Source organism: Acartia tonsa, chromosome 4 (genome assembly GCF_053477335.1).
Source record: "Acartia tonsa isolate MP-2025a chromosome 4, ASM5347733v1, whole genome shotgun sequence".
Classification (NCBI taxonomy): domain Eukaryota; kingdom Metazoa; phylum Arthropoda; class Copepoda; order Calanoida; family Acartiidae; genus Acartia; species Acartia tonsa.
This window is the reverse complement of record NC_137263.1, coordinates 14,001,018-14,020,993: the sequence shown is the minus strand read 5'-3', so window position 1 is coordinate 14,020,993 and position 19,976 is coordinate 14,001,018. Positions and strand designations below refer to the sequence as shown.

The following is a 19,976-nucleotide window of genomic DNA, read 5'->3' as shown; positions in this document are numbered from 1 at the left end:
TTTTTGATAAAATATGCAATTAGTCATTTAGACTATTTCAAACTTTAAAATAATAATCCATACAAAAATTTTAGATTAATATATCAAATGTGTTTAAATAAAAATTGCCAAAAAGAACAAATAATAAAAAATCATTGCAAATTGTAGAGGACTTGTAGAGTATCATCGCTTTTTAAAATCAAAATACAAAACGTATAAAAACTCCAATTTAAACAACTTACCCTTTGAAAATAGATTAATTGAAGGACAAATGTTGAAATTTGAGGACTATGAACATTATCCCCACGCACACTTGTTCCCTGGCAGGCACGTGAAACACAAACATGTCCAGCTGCTGGAGATGCTGTACCTCTAACTACACTTCACATTCCCAGCAATTATTGTTGTACTTTTTATAAAATTAATATAACAATCTAACAATGATTTTAAATCTAATATAAAAGGACAAATAAATATAATTATTAAAATTAAATGAATAAAGCGAAGCAGCCTAAGTGCCTTTAAAAAATTGATCAATCAAAATGTATACTGGCCTATTATTGGTCAATTGTTTTGTATGGCATCATTTTTTTATAGGCATTATAAGCTTCATCGAATAAAACAATAGATAAACATCAATAAATCATTTAAAAACATACCCGTATATGAAATGTTAAATAGTTTACCTTCTGCTCTTTTAACTAAAACTAGCGGCTACGTTCCTACAGGCCTCATTGGATAAAGACTGGTGGGGGGGGGGGGGGGGGGGTACCTTTTCAGTTTTAGTTTTATACAAAGTCATTTATTTCTAGGTGCGATTGCTCTTGGGAGGGTGGTGATACCCTCCAACAATAGTTGAAATCTGGACCTATGAGAAGCTATACTATAAAAAAGAACCATATCAGTTCAGCGGTTAATGAGATATTTCCTGTTCCTTTCATATAGGGATAAGACTATACAAAATATTTAAAACTTAAACATTACTAAATTAAGTAATTTAATTTAAAGCAATTGAAAGTTGAGTATACGAAGCTTTTTTAGTGCCTATAAAAATGGCCAACCATTGGTCAATTAAAATGTATACTGCCATGCCATTGGTAATTTAGTTTGTGAACTGGCCTATCATTGGTCATTTGTATTGTATGACATTATTTTTTTATAGGCACTTAAAAGAGCTTCTGGGTTTACCTATCTCGTTCTTTACAGAGAACTACATATTTTTATAAGATAAACTTAGGTATATTGTATACATACCTTATTTTTAAGAAATTCCTAAAAATTAGTCTAAATGTTAAAAAGATGTAATTTAATTCTAATTAATGAATACACAAAGTTTAATTATATAATAAATAATTTCCCAGAAAATCAAAAATAATAGATAAACACGGACAAACAAATATCAAATGTAAAGAGCAAATTGCGTGGAAAATATTCCGTATTGTCTGTGACCGCCAATACGGCTTCACAACTCCGGCCCAACAAACAGCACAGATTAACCGTAGTTTTACACTAAATGTCTCAGAGCAAACAGCCTACTAAGCTACTCAAATGAAACGAAAAGCTTTCTTAATATTCTAACAAATAAATCAAGAAATTTAGTTATCCTATGATAAAAGTGATATGGTTTAAATTAATGATAATATTTCTACAATAAAAAGTTTTCTTAATGGACATTAAAATGTCGATGTCAGATTTACAGCGTATGGAGTTTAAACAGGCGTTTGAAGAGTTTGACAAGGCAACATTTTATATCTTGATTTTTAATATTTTTTTCCAGTTTGGCTGCGAAACCGATTAATATCCGTCGGATTAAAACTGGTTCTTAGCCATACTGAACAATCATGTATAGCATGTATTACAGACAAATTTCCACAAATAGCAAGTAAAAATATGAAATGGTTAGCCCGTGCTTTCGGCCTCTCTGGGCTAACAAAACGTGTATTAATCTTATATTTTTTCTGTTTTATATCAGTGCAAAGATGTCTATAGTACGATGTGATAAATAACTATCATTTATATTTCATCTGTATATTGGCAAAAAAAACATTACCAAAATGGCAATGAAATCTACAAACGTATTTTTATATGTATGTAATTTGAAGCGCATCTACTCTAGTTTTATGAACTGTCCATTTGTCTGTGTGTCTTTCATATTCTGCAGCAAAATGACAATAGGGTCTTTTGAAATTTTTTTATCAAAATTAAATCTTACATGGGATTTTTACTTGATTTATGAAGAATAACTGTTATGTCAATGAAATATTATAGTTCTTGTGGCTTCGCTCCTAGCATCCAGGGGCTCTGTATTTAAAAGTATTAGAAAAGTAGCCTAATTCATCCAAAGACGTTAATCTTTAAATGAATTATCCTAGAAACCCCCTCAGGGGCAATTTAAAACTTCTTTAAAATAGATAACACAAATTGTTTAATAGCGAGATCTAAATGCTCATACCAAAAAAATACATATTGGGATAACATAAAATATTTAAATAACTGTCTTTATGCATAGTTAAATACTCACTTTCCGATACGGGTTTTCGAATATTTTTGTTTAAAAAAAGCTTAAAGAATTTGAAAGCATGTTAAAAATGACAAACACGATACTTTAGATAAAGTCTTTGTGACTATTATGAGTTAACAAAATTAAAAGATACGAAAAAAGTACATATTATAAGTTTGTTAATATAGAACAATTAATATTAATGCTTATTCCCCATTACTTTTGAACATAAACCCATCTCGTATATATAATTTTTGCTTATATAATATTTGTTATATTCTTTGTCTTTAATCTCTCTAATACCAGGAATCTAAAGGGATAAGACAGTAGCCGATATATTGATGTACATCCCAAATAATGATACACAAAATTTCCCCTTTTGTAGATTACACCCAGTGGTTGAAACGTCCGGACACTTAACTCAATAGACCAATCAATCAAATTCTATATTGTCCCCAAAGTTTTTAGGCCAACGAATAAAAAAAAGTTATTATAAAACTTTGGGGACTAGTATAATAAACAGCCCAATGTCTCCTCCCTGCCAGGAAGTTTACACTGTGTTATAATATTATGTAGCTCTGATGATTTAATGTTAGACAGGTGAGTAAGTTAATGCCCCCATACTAAGAGATATAAGTTTTCCGGAATTGTAACGTAGGGAGTAGATTTGAAATCTGCATCAAATTTTAAGGATTTTTTATAAAATTCGTTTTTTGTATAATTCTTTATCTAAAAGCGGAAATACAAATTAAGTTAATTAATTTTGGCATCTGTGATTGGTGGATTTAAAAAATCTGCGCTCTGATTGGATGTCGTACATCATTCAACCAATTAGAGCGCAGGTAGTTTAAAATCCACCTATCCTATTGGTCAAAATTAATTAACTTAAAATGTATTTTCGCTTTTAGATAAAGAATTTTACAAAAAACGAATTTTATAAAAAATCCTTAAAATTTGATGCAGATTTCAAATCTACTCCCTACATTAAAATTCCGGAAAACTTATATCTCTTACCCCATACCCCCTAAATATCATAAATGTATTAATATAGACATACACTAAATACAATATTTGTTGAAACGAAATTTAACAGAATATTGTTTTGCATATTTTTCTTGTTAAAAATGAAACAAACAAAATAAGATATTTTCACTTCGATGTTTGTTTGAAATATGAAAAACTAGCCAAAAAAAATCCTACGAATGGATTTCTTATTACTTGGATCTTACACCAGAATATCATGTATTCTAATAAATTGAACCTTACAGCTGGCTAAAATAACGATCCCCCCATATCCACCTTCCCTTCTACTGGATGAACAAACTGACCAATAAGTGATAAATGATAAATGTTAAATTGAAGATAATTTTTCTCCTGTCATAATATCAACGTATATTCTATATCCATTTATTCTACCCCTATTGAAATTTCTGTGTACGCACCTGCTTCAACTTATTAAAGATACCACCTAGCTTTAAATTTAAAATTGTAAAATTTTCTTACTTTCTGCACAAAAATAGAACTTGCACTAAAAATAAAATAATTTGACCTTTAGCGAGACGTTAAAGAGAAACAATATGCTTGAAATCATGGATCTAAAGGGATGACAATAGCCGATAAATTGATGTACATCGCCAATGATGTTAAATAATACTGTCCCTTTTGTAGATTACAATTAGTGGTTGAAACTTTTGTACATTTAACCAATATCAAAATTAGATAAAAGTCCCCAAAGTTCAAGCTAACGAATAAGAATTGTTATTTTAAAACTTTGGGGACTAGTGTAATAAACAGCTTAATGTCCCCTCCCTGCCTTAAAATATCTTTTTAAAAACTTGAGTCTGTGTGATTTTGTACTTTAATATTTTAATGTTTTTCAGAATTTAATGATTAATGGCTTATTTTCTTCGTTTTTAAGGGAAATTATGAAACAACCAAAAAAATTACAGTTTTTGTTGAAAAAGTACAGTAAAGTTGAAAATTAAAAACTGAGGTGACAACATCTAAAAATGGTTTTAGCGCATTTTTCTTATGCTCAAAATTGGATTTTCAGTAGTCGACTTTGGGGGGCCAGTACTTTCTCCCTGATTGAGATATGGCCTTCAAACTTTGACCTATTCTAGTACATGTCCCCAATAGTATCTGTATAAATTTATAGCTCTATATCTCAACTTTGAAGCGTTTTGCAGCCATTCTTGCAAAAGGTAGAATATTTGAACATAAGAAAAATGCGCTAAAACCATTTTTAGATGTTGACACCTAAGTTTTTAATTTTCAACTTTACTGTACTTTTTCAACAAAAACTGTAATTTTTTTTGGTTGTTTCATAATTTCCCTGAAAACAACGAAGAAAATAAGCCATTAATCATTGTTATTATAAATATGTGTTATTTTTTTAATAACAAGGATGACAACATCCATAAAAGCGAAGCACTGAGACGGTAGAACAAACGGACACTAACACTTGTATAGTGTCAGAACTGAATAATCAGAATATAAATGTATAAATGTCGAAGCGAAATTGTAAGTAAAATTGTTGAAAAACTCAGATCAATCAGATTATTAGATAACATAAAAACTTTGTTGTTAAAAAAGTTAAAAAATCAACATGTTTAAAATGGACGTACGAACATTCTGGTAATGATAATAGAGTTGCTACGCTTTCTAAATCGTACCTAACTACTACAGGAATCACCATGCAAAGTTTTAAATCAATAGGATAATTCTAACATGCCCAAATTAGCGAAAAAAGCTATCCGTTACGGACGGACGGACGTACGGACGGACCGACCATAATTATAGAAAAGCTTCGCTTTTAAAAAATATGACCGTAATGTCACTCCTTCTTATTGGTCTAACTTACTAATATTGGATCTAGATATACTATATTTATTTACTATAGGATGGAAGTGGGACAATATCTACGAAGGAGCTGCTACCTGTCATGAGGTCTATGGGGCAAAATCCAACAGGTTTGCCATATCTTTAGTTCATCCTTTAGTAAAAGTAACAGGATATCTGCCTTCCTAAATGTCTGTTTTTATGTAGCTTAGGATATAACTAACCACTGGACCGACTTGGTTCTTCTTGAAAGTTTAGCTTTTTTAAAGTCAGGGAAGGCTTATAACTATTTTGGAAGAAAAATCACTTCTTACGCCCAATTCTCTCATGTGCCCCTGAACTAGGGTTGTAACCGCTAGTTTTTAAATACACAGCTTCTCTATATATCCTTAAGATTTCAGGTTTCTGAAAAAGTAAGATAGCTGAAAACCCTGTAAATGTAACGGTGATGAATTTAAAAATCGGACACAAAATAGTTTTAATTCTGATAAAGTATGCTTAAAAAACAATAAAGTGTATAATACTTAAAACCATTTTTTAAAGCTGGCATTAGCTTGTAGTTACTGCGGTATTATTTTACAAAATTTTCCTTGTTACAATTAAAGTTTATACGTCATTACGTTACAAAATTTGTCGCTTCTTTTTAAATGAAAAAAAAGTATTATTTCAAAAGTATAGACAAAGGTTAAGTTTAGGGAATTTAGTTTAGGCTTATATTAACCTTTAAAGGGAAAATTTTTCTTGAAAACAATGCTTCAACACTTGCAAAAAGATTTAAATATAATGTGACGTCATTTCAAAAAAGATTTAAATGTTTTTCTCGTATTCATTCGAATCCGGTGGATAGGAACCGGTTCTCATCAATACGAAAAAACTATGTCTAGCATCGTATTATATCCAGTTTTCTACGAATATAGAAATGTACAATCATAAGATTAAAACTAGTTTTTTTAGCCGGTGCCTTCGGCACCACGGGGCTAAAAAAACTAGTTTTAATCTTATAATTGTACATTCTATATCCGCGGAAAGCCGTTTATAATACGATACGAGAAATAACCATTATTGTATAATATAAAACTAGCGGCTACTCCCTTAGAGGCCTCTAAGGGTACCTGAGGAGTAGAGATTTGAATTTACCCCCAATTTCTAATTTTTGTGGAGAGAGGGGGGGTTGGATTGCTTAATTTTTCAAGGGGCGATTTTTCTTAGGTGGGTTGTAGTATCCTCCCTCAAAAATGTCATAAACCTTTCTAGATCCATGAAAAGCTACCCTGTAGAGGACAACCATATTAGTTCAACGGTTAGCGAGATCCTTCGATGCTTACAGACAGACAAACATTCTGTTACTTTATGATAAGGATAATAATGGAAATAAGCATTGCTTTATAAAGCCTTAACAAATTTATCTAACACCCTTAATGATACACTACTGGCATATTATGATACTAACAGTTTCGCCCCTATCCTCAAGAGCTTTTCCCTACAGGTTCAATACAATACATTTGGTTATAAATTAAGAACTCTTTGACTTAATAAGAGCATTTGACTACAACCCAACACCCAACTTTACGGAATTACACAAGAATGTACTCTCATTTTTAAATCTTACCTATAACATTATTTAGTTTTTTTTGTAATTTTCAATACGTAGTTTACCAGCTTTTTTTATATTAGAGGATGAGGTGCTAAACCTGGTGATAGAGTATGATGTTAATGGTGATGGAACTATTGATTTTGATGAGTTCTTAGAAATGATGAAGAAGCAAGCAGAACATCAGGTAATGCGCCCCCGAGAGGACTCTAGTGGCACTTTAAATGTTTTTTTGCTTTAAATTTATAAATTTGATAAAACATGTTAAGATCAGCTTTTTTTCATGTTTCTACGATACTGGCACCGACCTGCGGGAAAATTTCTATATTTTTGGTATTTTTCGGTGATTTCTCTTAAGGGGGTGGTGGTTCAGCGGTTAGCGAGATCCTTCGGTTCAGACAGACGACAATCTGTTGTTTTATTATAACAAACACATCCAATATTTATAAATAAAAAAAACATGTAAGCAAAAGTATTAAAGTGATAAATTTTAGAAAAAGTAAAAAAAAGTTTAGGTATTAAATTACTTCATTGTTGTACCTTATTTGTAATTTATCTTAAAAACGTCTTTTGTGGTAAAAATCCAGTATTTTGCAAATAGAGCAAAATACCCTCCCCGCCCTCTAACTTTTCTATTATAATTATCACCCCTTTGGGTAGCATTAAACCTCCTTACCCTTAAAAAAAAAGGCTTAACTTGCTTTTGATAAGCAACATGATACTTATTTAGCATGGAGTTGCATCGTAATCATAAAATTGAAAACCAATTGATAACCTTTAAAATGACCTAAAACCCAGGAAGGGGGGAAAAGACATTGGGCTGTTTATTATTCTTGTCCCCACAGTTTTAAAATAACGTTTTTATTCATTGGCTTAAAAACTTTGGGGACTTTTATCGAACTATGATTGGTTGATTGTAATCTAAAGAAGTGGTAATTTTGTGTATCATGGATTCGGGATGTATATCAATTCATAGGCCACTGTCTTATCCCTTTAGATCCCTGCTTAAACCCCTAACCCCGTGGTATGATTAAAAAATAATTGAAGGGTGGAGGGGGGGGGATTATGTCTACTTTAGTTGCAAAATAATGGAGTACATGTCGTCTTTTGTTCCATTTTTGCAAAGTAATGTGACAGATGTAAATGGGTAAACCTTGAACTACAAAATTTGACACATTTTCTCCCTTATCACGCTTTATGACACAAACAGAAATAATATTTTTTAACGCGAAGCTTTTCTATAAATAGGGTCGGTACGTGCGTACGTAACGGTTAGCTCTTTTAGATAATTTAGACATATTAGAATTGTCCTATCGATTTTAAACTTTGCATGAGTGATTCCTACAGGGTCATTCAAGAGAAATGATTTTTTTTAAAACTTAATTATGCATAGAAAATAAAACAATTATGTAAAATGCTTTTTATATTTGGAAAACCTATTATGAGACATTTATGTTACAAATATAAAAAAATATTATTTCAACAAATTATGCCCAAAAAACCGGTTTTTCCAAAGACCTTTTTTTCGAAGATTTATGGATTTAAAGGTTGTGCAAAAATACACACATTTTTAATTTTCAAATTGCGTGACTTATGTTGATAGTAGAAAAATGTTGCGCATACCGCTGGAATCGTCATAAGCTCTAGTTTTTGAAAATATAAGACCCGTTTGTGTGCTATTTGTAGTTTAGGAGCTAAATTGAAAAATGTGAGCAAAAGGTTGAAAAGTTTTAAGTAATTGGAACATTTTATCTCGAAGCTCCTATACTATACGTAGCACAGGAATGTTTTTTATATATTAAAAAAACAGAGCTTATGACGATTCTAACGATATGCATAACATTTTTCTACTATTAATACAAGCTGCGCAATTTAAATTTCAAAAAGGTGCGCATTTTTTTTACAACCTTTAAATCAATAAATCTTCGAAAAAAGGGCCTTTGGAAAAACCGGTTTTTAGGGCATAATTTGTTGAAATAATCATTTTCAAATATTTGAAACATAAATGTCTCATAATAGGTTTTCAAAATATCCAAAGGATTTTACATAATTGTTTTATTTTCTATGCATAATTAAGTTTTTTTTTAAATCATTTCTCTTGAATGACCCTGTATAATAGTTATGTACGATTTAAAAGTGTAGCAACTCTATAATCGTTTCAAGATTGTCCGTACGTCTTTTAAAGCATATTATTTTTTACCTTTTTGATACCATTTTTTTATGAATTATAATTATCCTATTCATCTGATTTTTGGAATACTGATCACTGTGGGCTACAATTGAATCAAGACAAAAGTAAGTGCCGAGCCCTGGGACCTATGTAGGGTGAAAATAGACATAAATCCTAGATGATTCCAGGTGGAGACAAAATATTTTAGCGGGGTCTTTTGGTTTTTTTTCAATTTAAAGTTCTGAAAAAAAATTGAAAAAAATATGAAAATCTTTAATAAAAAACAAACAAAAAATAATTTTTAATATTTTTTTTTATTTAAAGATACAAACAACTTATATAAATACTATAAGCTTTAAAAAAATCACAATTTTCAAATTTAGACTTTCAATATAAAGATTTGTAGAAAAAACCTAACAACAAATTCTAACATATTTCTGATCAACATAGCAATAAAACGTCTTTTGCAAAATCTTTATCATCAAAAATAAATAGCACTTACTAAAGACTTTTTTTCATTTAAACTTATACTTTTCACATTAATTAACTTTAAAGATTGATTTTTTTTTAAAAAAAAGGTTGCGTGATTTTTTTATTCATAATTAATTGCCTAATTTTGAGATTCAGATAAAAAACCTTACTGCTTTATATCATTGGATACTCTACTAGCAGCGGCTACGCCTCTAGAGGCATATAGGGACCCTTAGGTTGGGGGGGAAGACGAACCTCCCCTTACAATTACAGTTTTTTTTAATGAAAAAGTTAAAAACATTTATTTTGGAGAGTTGATTCTCTTGGGATGGTGATGGTACCCATCCCCAAAATAGTAATAAACCTTACCAGGACATATAAGAAGCTACCATGTAAAGGAGAACCATATTGGTTCAGTGGTTAGTGAGATCCCTAGGTGCACAAAGACTTACATAGAACGTGTTACTTTATTATAAAGATACATATATACACAGAAACTCTACAATCAGAGTATGTCTGTTTGTTCATCTGTCTGTATAAAAACATTACAGAATATATTTATTTGGTACTAGCGGCTACGCTCCTAGAGGCCTTTAGGGGCACTTGAGAGGGGAAGAAGTGGTTGAATTCTACAACTAGATTTTTATTTTAGACTTAAAAAGAAAAAGTTTTTTTTTTGTGTGTGAAATGGGGTCCTTTTTTAGGGGTTGATTTCTCCTAGGATGGTGGAGGTACCCTCCCAAAATAAGTTATAAACCTTTCAAGAACCAATGAGAAGCTACATAGAAAAAAAAGAACCATTGATCATTGTTAATTACTATTCAGGGATCTAAAGGGATAAGACAATGACCGCTAAATTGATTTACATTCCCAAATATGATACATGGATAACCCTTCTGTATGTTTCAGTTAATGGTTGAAATGTTGGGCACTTAATTTAATAATCCAACCAATCAAAAATCGCAACAGGTCCCCTAAGTAGTTAAGCCAACAAATAACAAATTCCTATATTAAACTATGGGGACTAGTCTAATAAATAGCCCATTGTCCCATCTCGCTCTGATTAATATATTTTTGTATCTGTATGTTACACTTGCTATTTTCTTTATTTGCATTCTTTTAAACTTCACTAATTATGGATGTTGTCTTTTTCCCTTGTTAAATCCAATTACCTAATTCTTGATATTCTTTGAGGTTAATAATTACAATTATATTTTATTAAATGGAAAAAGAACAATTTAATCATAATTTAAGATAAAAATTATTTTATCACTAGTGGTTTTACCCCTAGAGGCATCTAGGGGCCCTTGATAAGTGGGGGGAAGTTGACCCATCCCCTACTTTCAGTTTTAGTATGTAAAAGAAAAATTTTTTTTTAAAATGTTGGGTAGGAACTAATTTTTTCTAAACTCAAAACTTCTCAGGACAATGAAAAACTTGAACCAAGAAGAACTATATCAGTTAAGCGGTTACAAAGAATCTTCGGTACCGACAGACACCCTCACACACACACACACACAAACAGACAGACACAGAAACTGTTACTTTTATATAAGGATTAATAGACACTAAACTACTCCTTAATATGTTGATCCTATTATCAGTCTAAAAGATAGGTCAATAAAGAAGAACCAAATTGGTCCAGCGGTTAGCAAGAACTTTAGGCACAGACAGAAAAAACACACGGACATCCTATCTTTTTTATACAGGGATATAACTTTTAAACGATAGGAAATTTTTTTTTCCAGATGATATTTCTCCCTTGCTTTAAAGCACTATTTATGATACAAAATAGATTGATGTCTGTTTGTCCATCTTTCTGATGCTTAAAAACTGATATGGTTCTTTTTTTACTTTACTATGTAGCTTCTCATAGGTCCTTGGATCGAAGGTTTATAACTTTTTTTGAGAAAGAGAAGAGAAATCGCCCCTTAAAAAAGGACCACAACACACAAAAAAACCTTTTTCTTTTTAAGTCTAAAATAAAAATCTAGTTGTAGAATTCAACCACTTCTTCCCCTCTCAAGTGTCCCTAAAGGCCTCTAGGAGCGTAGCCGCTAGTACCAAATAAATATATTCTGTAATGTTTTTATACAGACAGATGAACAAACAGACATACTTTGATTGTAGAGTTTTTTGTGTATATATGTATCTTTATAATAAAGTAACACGTTCTATGTAAGTCTTTGTGCACCAAGGGATCTCACTAACCACTGAACCAATATGGTTCTCCTTTACATGGTAGCTTCTTATATGTCCTGGTAAGGTTTATTACTATTTTGGGGATGGGTACCATCACTATCCCAAGAGAATCAACTCTCCAAAATAAATGTTTTTAACTTTTTCATTAAAAAAACTGTAATTGTAAGGGGGGGTTCGTCTTCCCCCCCAACCTAAGGGTCCCTATATGCCTCTAGAGGCGTAGCCGCTGCTAGTAGAGTATCCAATGATATAAAGCAGTAAGGTTTTTTATCTGAATCTCAAAATTAGGCAATCAATTATGAATAAAAAAATCACGCAACCTTTCTTTTTAAAAAAATCAATCTTTAAAGTTAATTAATGTGAAAAGTATAAGTTTAAATGAAAAAAAGTCTTTAGTAAGTGCTATTTATTTTTGATGATAAAGATTTTGCAAAAGACGTTTTATTGCTATGTTGATCAGAAATATGTTAGAATTTGTTGTTAGGTTTTTTCTACAAATCTTTATATTGAAAGTCTAAATTTGAAAATTGTGATTTTTTTAAAGCTTATAGTATTTATATAAGTTGTTTGTATCTTTAAATAAAAAAAAATATTACAAATAATTTTTTGTTTTTTTTTTATTCAAGATTTTCATATTTTTTTCAATTTTTTTTCAGAACTTTAAATTGAAAAAAAACCAAAAGACCCCGCTAAAATATTTTGTCTCCACCTGGAATCATCAAGGATTTATGTCTATTTTCACCCTACATAGGTCCCAGGGCTCGGCACTTACTTTTGTCTTGATTCAATTGTAGCCCACAGTGTGATTCCTATTACAACAAAGTACAATATTGGAGAAGAAGCATCTTTATATCATGTCCTAAAATGTAAGTAAGTCCTTAAACAGTATCCTGTATTTAAGCAGTTTAACATTTATATTCTGCTCATTCTGTTCTGACACTCTACAAGTGATAATGTTCGTTTGTCATACCCTTTCAGGGCTTAGCTTTTATGGATGTTGTCATCTTTGTATTTCTAGCAAGTCTGTTTCATAATACGAGAGTAATATGGCTGTCAGCCTGTGTATGTATTATAAATGAATTTCCCTTTGAGTGCCTTATCGAGCATTGAAACCACATTGTAATTTTGGAATAAATTGATAAAAGGGGGGAAAGGAATTACTTTTTAGTTTGATTGTTTTTTATTTAAGTTCCGGAAAGGAAAGGGTACTGGGAAGCCCATTATGGGCCTCGCTGGGTTTAGACTTATGGGAAGAAACTACCCCCTCCCCATTATTTTCAATTTATATTTTCAAAGCATTTGAATTAAAAAAGAATTTATAACTTTTATTATTTTCTTTAATCTTAATCATTAAAATCTAGGCTTTAGTTTTTTAAACCTTGTATTAGTGTTTATAAGTTTTAATAACTGATATCTTTCACGAGGTTTAAAAACCAAAAAGTAAAATAGCATTTATAAAAAGGAAATTTGTTGTTTTGAAAAACCCGTAATTTGCTTTCAAAATAGGGGAGTTTAAACTTTATATTCTCCCTCTATTTCCCCCTTATTTATTGTCCTTGAAATTCAAAGTATTTAAGAAATGCTGTGATGTCTAATGGAACACTGATATTTCAGTGTAGCCCATGAAACTCACGTAACAGAATACACCCCCCCCCAAAAAAAAAAAAAAATTTGGATTTTCAATTTTTACCCCCCCCCCCAAAAAAAATGCCTCTATAAATAAAGATTACCCCCCCCCAAAAAAAAAAAATGAGCTTGGGGGTAGGCATCCCCAAAATTTTTATTTTCAAAATTTTACCCCCCCCTTCCCCCCCAAATAAAAAAGCTTGGACGCCCCTGATTTCTGATATTTTTTTAAAGATTATAAAATATTTTTTTAACATTATAATAGGTAGAACAAGAAAAATCTCCACCCTCCCCCCCCCCCCCCCCAAGAAAAAGGTAATATATAATCAACAACCTCTCTTGGACGAAGTCATTAGTAAAGAAACTACCTTCTCTCTGTACTTCACAACAAGTTTTCTATACCTAACTAGATTTAGGAGACAAAACGTAGAAACAATTTTTTTTGCACACCCAGATAATGATGGAATGTCAGATAAACTATTTAATCGTAGGGTGTCTTTCATTTGATTATATTTACATATTCAATTTGTTCAGCTTATATATTAAACAAGGTAACAACTTCCATAAAATCACAGACATTTTTCAGAAGTCTATCTCATAAGCAGCCCAAAATATTAAAAACTCTACAGAACAATACCAACAAATGAACAAAAAACACTAATATTAGAGTAACCAACCTATTAGAATAATCACTAAGCAGATTCGCTTCAGAGGGGTTGAAAGATAGCACGGGGGTGAGTAAAGTTAATATTACGTGAATTGATTCTTTGGAGGCTAATAACTCTAAGCGTAATTTGTAAATTGAGCGTTAAGTGATCCCAATTTTAACGTTTAACCACCCGACCTTAATTTAATAAAGAGATACTTACATTTGAAACACCTTAAGACGTCTTTATTTGAGGGTGCAAAATTGCGAGTAATGGGTAGATAAATTGCAAGTGCAAATATGACAAGTATTTTACTTACAGATGGATGTAAAATATACGTGGATATTATGACAAGGGAAAATTGTCCTTAATATAGGTTGCTAACAAGATCGTTAATCCAGTAGGAGAGGAGGGGATGGGATAAGGGAGGGTGGATGGGGGGTTATCGTTACTGCCCGCTGCGAGTTTCACTTTATTAGAGAACATGAAAATATAGTGTAACATCCAAGTAATAATATATCCATTACAGGACAATTCTGCAGAGCTGAAGGAGGCATTCAAAATATTCGACAGAGACGGCAATGGATATATTGACGCTGCAGAACTAAAAAAGGTTACAAATTTTCCTAGGAGGCAGGGATAGAACTACCATTATAATAAAGTAACAGGATCTCTGTCTGTCTGTATCAAAGAATCTCACTAAACGCTGAACCGATATGGTTCTTCTTAATAGGGTAGATTCTCATTGGTCCCGGGAAGGTTTATAACCACAACCCCTCCCAAGAGAAATCTTCCCTAGAAAAAAAACCACCTTTGAAAAAAAAATTAAATTGTTATTTTTTAAAACCAAAATTAAAATGGGGGGGAGGGGTCGTCGAACCCTTCACCCTTCCTAAAGTGCCCCTAAAGGCTTCAAATGTTCTAAAAATTGATTCAACAATTTATGTCTCTCCTGTATTTAATCTTGCAAATCTTAAAAGTTAAAAGAAAGTTGCTTGTGAAAAAAAGGACTTTCATTTAATTTATTTCCTATACAACTATTTAACTTAAAATTTATGATCTTAAGACATATTTTTAGTCAACTTTTATATTTTAAAGTATAGATATAGTTTCAATTTAGACGACAAAACGTTTGTTAATAGAGACAAAAAAAAAGTTTAAAAATATTTTCAAATCTATTTTTAAAAATAACAAGAGTTTTTATGATAGAAGGTAACCCAGCAATAACAAGTAAAAGATTCTATTTAAAACAATGAACTATAATACAGTATTCTATTGTTGGATAAAGTATTTTTAAGCTGAAACACATTTTTATTGTATATGCGCGTATTTATGAAAGACGTGCAGACAAAACCTGTGTATAAAGTAGCTGCGCTGCTGAAAAGAATTTTAGATGAGGAAGAGATAGTTGAGCTAAGATTCGGAAAAAAAACATGGCTCGGCAGCTGCGCGTCAGCCGACTATAAGCTTATCATCAATCTTTTACAATTTTAAAAATTAGCTGGAAGTTTAAACCTTACCCAAATATTGAAATCCCCATTTTCAAATAATTTTAAAACGGCCCGTTCAAATTTGATGCTTGGTAGCAGCCGTCGCGCGGCTGCCGAGCCCTAAGAAAAAAGAATATTCAAAGAAAAGAAATATAATTCAACCTTGACAATATCACAAATGATGTCATAACACAATTTTAAGTTTTTTTGATCCACAAAAGTTTTCTTAAATATGGCTTTTTTGGCTATTTTTTTGCGGGGGGGGGGGGAGAGCGGAAAAAAAGTTCTAGAAACACACTTTACAATCAGGTGAATCTTAGATCCTAAAAAAAATTATGGGGTTTATCGCCTCATCCCCCCCCCCCCCACTCCCTTGCAAAATTATTTCTATAAAATTTAAACAACGTAGGACCAACTTACTTGGGTATTAATAAAGTATGATAGGGTAAAATATGCATTCTTTTTTGCAGAGAGGTAATTAAAATATTTTTTTCAAATGGATACTGAATCTTGTTTGTTTTTGTACGTGTTTAATTTTTATTTTCAACAATTTTTGGGAAAAAAGAATTCCTTTGTTTTTTTTTGTTTAATTTTTGTTGATGTCAGACTGACGTCTAGTGATGGTTATCTTACAATTAAACAACTGCAACAATCGATATATTATTACTTAGATGTTGCACCAGATTTTTATATACTCTGATAAAGTGATGCTCGCAGCTGGCTAAAAAAACGATCCTCCTCCATCCACCCCCTTTGCACCATCCCCTCCCCTCTTACTAGATGATCAGTAAATGAGGTCCATAAAAGCAAGCTAAATTGAGGACAAATTTTCCCCTGTCAATATATCCACATATATCAAATATCCATTACTGGAACAAACAAATACACAAAAATACTTTTAGGTGCGCAGCTACTCTACTCTATCTGCCTGTACGTCCGTGCGTCCGAGACTATCCCCACAAAGCTAACCAAATTTATTGTAACTTTCTTTATTTATTTGGAGGTTTTTGAAGGGTTATTGCATGATTTCTTAAAAATATGTTTGAAAACTGAAATATTAAAATCATGTTAATTTGTAATTGGTGTGCTACTCAGAGCAAAGCAGTCCTTGTTCTTTTATAACCTAAAAAGTTAAGAAACTTAAAGCTTTTTCGTTTCTAGGTGAAATATTTCTTATTTATTTTTGTTTCAATGTTTTGATTTTAATGTTTCAAATTACGCTTTAGAAAATCTTTTCGTAGTAAATTGCTATATTATATGTACATTATTTGCTCATGCGCGGCTAAGGCGCGGCTGCCGAGCCCTAATTATCAACAAACATAAAAAAAATAAATATAAAAAAGATACTGGATTGTTTTACTGGCAAAAAAAGCGAATAAAATATGCTTCCTAATATTATTTCGAAAATAAACAGACAGACAAAAACACAACCTGACACTTAACAAATTAATTGACATGATTTATGTACAGGTTGTGACCCAATACGGTGCTCGGTTGTCCATGGAGGAGGCGGAGGAGTTGCTCCGCGAGGCAGACCTGGACGGAGATGGCAAGCTCGACTACAACGAGTTTGTTGCCATGATGCTTTGGGACCTTGAGGATTAGTTTTTAAAGTTTTTCAGCAGGGCTCGGCAGCAACACGTCAGCTAATAAGCCTAAAATTTATACCCGTTTGGAAGATTTGATTGAGACTGGACAAATTGGCGGAAAAAAATGAACCGTGTGACGTCATAAAAGGGAGAGATGAGATGAGAATGAGAAAGGAAACCACTTAAAAAGATATTATCTATTGACGTCTCACAGCTTATTTTTAGGACACGTTGTCGAGCCTCGATTTGATTTTTAAAAAAGAGGGATTGCAATATTAGGGTCAGGTTTAGACTTCCAGCTGATTTTTAGAATTGTAAAAGGTCGATTTTCCTGATGCTTATAGGCGGCTGACGCGCGGCTGCCAACACTGTTATAAGTACAATACAGGGTACGTGCATGAGTCTTTTGGCCAATAATCTAGCAGTTAGAAAGAGAGGGGCTTGGGTAAAGGGGATGGATTGGGGGATCGTTCTTAAAGCCACCTACAAGTTTAAATTTATTAAAGTAATGATATTCTGGTGTAAGATTCAAGTAATATCTATTTGCATCTTAGACTATATAGAATGGAATAAATTTATAATTTTGCGCTCACGCCCTGTAACTATACGTTTAAGCTTAATAAAATGTATTTAACCATATAAGATTCAAATTTACTAAATGTACGTTTTCTTAAAAAATGCTGACAGCAGTTATTTAGCCGCTGCTTGAAGTTGCTTCCGGCGATTGCGGTTAAGTAGCGGCTTTATGGAAGCTGTCAAGCCTTTTATTAACTATAATTTTAAACTAGGATCAAAGGTTACTACATTAGTAATTACTTCTTAGTTTTAAATTATATATATCTTATTTTCTTAATTCAAATCAAATTAACCTTAATATTAAAAAAATCACAAAAGAATAAATTTTAAGAATCAATATTGAAATTATTTTTGTATCGTTAAGTTTATCATAATTTAAAAATGTAACTTAAATAAAATGTAAAATTGCATTTTCGTGTAAACACATGTAAATCATAAATAAATATGTTGATAAAGTTTATTTTATTACTTAAGTTCAGTTTCTTTAGTTGCCATTTTAATTTCAAATGCTTTGCTCATATCATTCTTATATAAAAGTAACAGGATCTTTGTCTATCTATCTATCGTTACCAAAGGATCTTGCTAACCGCTAAACCGATATGGTTATGTTCTCCTTTGATGTTATGTGGCTTTTCATAGGTCCTGGGCAAATTTTTAACTATTTTTTGTCGTCAATTCATCTTGCTAATATGAACCTCGTTTATTGGACAGTTCGTTCATCCAGTAGGAGGAGAGGGAATGTGGTAAAGGGTGTGATGGGGGTATCGTTAGTTTAGCCAGCTGGGAACATCACTATCCAAGTAATAATATAACGATTTTTTAAAACCTTAAAATTTCTTTATGTATGTAGAAACTTTAATTATATGTAAAAAGATATTGTTTTATTGGATAATTTAATACTTCATACTGTGTTTGACCTGTTTATGTTGAAATTATATAATTAATGTAATTAATCCCAGGAAACTTGATAACGATGTTCAGGGTCGAAACAGAAAATTGCAACTTTAATTAAATTAGTGAGAAGGTATTTTTTTATCTGATAAGAAACATTGCGATTTTAGGGATAGCATATTTTTTTTACCTAAGACAATTTGTTAGTAGAATGTGAAGCATACAAACCCCACTCATTTTGCCCTACACTTTTTTCCCAGTTGGGGGTTTCGTTAAAGTGGCGGGAACAGGGTTTTCCCAGGGGGTGTGTATCCGCTCCCCTTAATTTTGCCAAGTAGGTGGATATAACGCACTTCAGCACTCCTCTGGTTCGTTTGAATGTCTGATTTATTGAATATTTTTTTAGTTAATTTACATACATTTTAAAAAGGCCTAATAAAGTAAAGTTTTAATATGAAGAATTAGGTTAGGTTTTGACGCATTAAAATTATCTTTTTTAATCCCAATTTCAAGTTCAAACTGTGTTGTTCTGAGTGGTCTACTTTGAAGTTAAAGGATATTGCTCCTATTTTTAAGAGATTAAATTTCTTATTTAATTCCCTGAGTATGTAGTTCGTCCGCTGTAAAAAAAAAACAGTCATCATATTAGAAACTTTTGTACAACCTTTTAATTTGAAATTTAAATATTCATTATAAACTTTAATAGTTATTCATCGTATCGTTTTATATACAGCTTTCCGCGGATATTAAGATGAAAAATTATTTGATTCAAACTAATTTAATATCCCCGAGGGACCGAAGGCCCAGGCTAACAAAACTGGTATTGATTTATCATTTTTATTTTAATGTTCGTGGACTGGAAATGTTATTATATATACTTATATTTAACTTTTAATTAATATACAGAGAAAAATTAAATTTAAAACACCAGAAGCTGTAATAAAATCTTAAAACATATAAAACAATTTTTTAGTGTGTAGAATCTTAGTCTAGAATTTTGTGTTACAAAACAACACATGGACATAAACGTCAGGGAGGAAGGGGACATTGGCCTGTTTATTACACTAGTACCCAAAGTTTTATAATAACGTTTTCTTATTAGTTAGCTTAACAACTTTGAGGACTTTAATTGAATTGGTTGTTCATTATGTTGTTTGCCTAATCGTTTCACTAATCTACAGAAGGGATAATTCTGTGTATCATCATTGGGGACTTACATGAATTTATCGACCATTGTCCTATCCCTTTAGATCCCTGCATAAACACACATTGCAATGCTCAGAGGTTTTAAAGTCTCATATTTCAAAATAACCCCTAATGTGCAATGTACAGCTTTTAAACCCTTTCTATAGGTTTTTAAGGTAATAATTAGAAAAGCTTGCATAATAGGGGTGAGAGGGTTA

At 31.6% G+C, this 19,976-nt stretch overlaps 2 protein-coding genes across 14 annotated transcripts in view; one reads left to right on the top strand and one right to left on the bottom strand.

Moving 5' to 3' along the window:
* Positions 1–19,976, bottom strand: part of LOC145316173 (basement membrane-specific heparan sulfate proteoglycan core protein-like) — a 130,801-nt gene that overhangs the window by 67,958 nt on the left and 42,867 nt on the right. The window lies entirely within an intron of this gene.
* LOC145316176 (neo-calmodulin-like) lies at positions 1,446–18,140 on the top strand. Its single transcript, XM_080156519.1, has 5 exons — positions 1,446–1,717; positions 5,382–5,451; positions 6,995–7,098; positions 14,557–14,640; positions 16,988–18,140. Exons 1-5 carry the CDS (start codon positions 1,646–1,648, stop codon positions 17,120–17,122), a joined length of 465 nt encoding a protein of 154 aa, XP_080012645.1. The 5' UTR covers positions 1,446–1,645; the 3' UTR covers positions 17,123–18,140.

Coding starts and splice junctions, on each gene's coding strand:
- LOC145316176 (XM_080156519.1), top strand. CDS start 1,646: ATGGACATTAAAATGTCGATGTCAGATTTACAGCGTATGGAGTTTAAA. Junction 5,452..6,994: donor TATGGGGCAAAATCCAACAG/GTTTGCCATATC, acceptor TTTTTATATTAG/AGGATGAGGTGCTAAACCTG. Junction 7,099..14,556: donor AGAAGCAAGCAGAACATCAG/GTAATGCGCCCC, acceptor TATCCATTACAG/GACAATTCTGCAGAGCTGAA.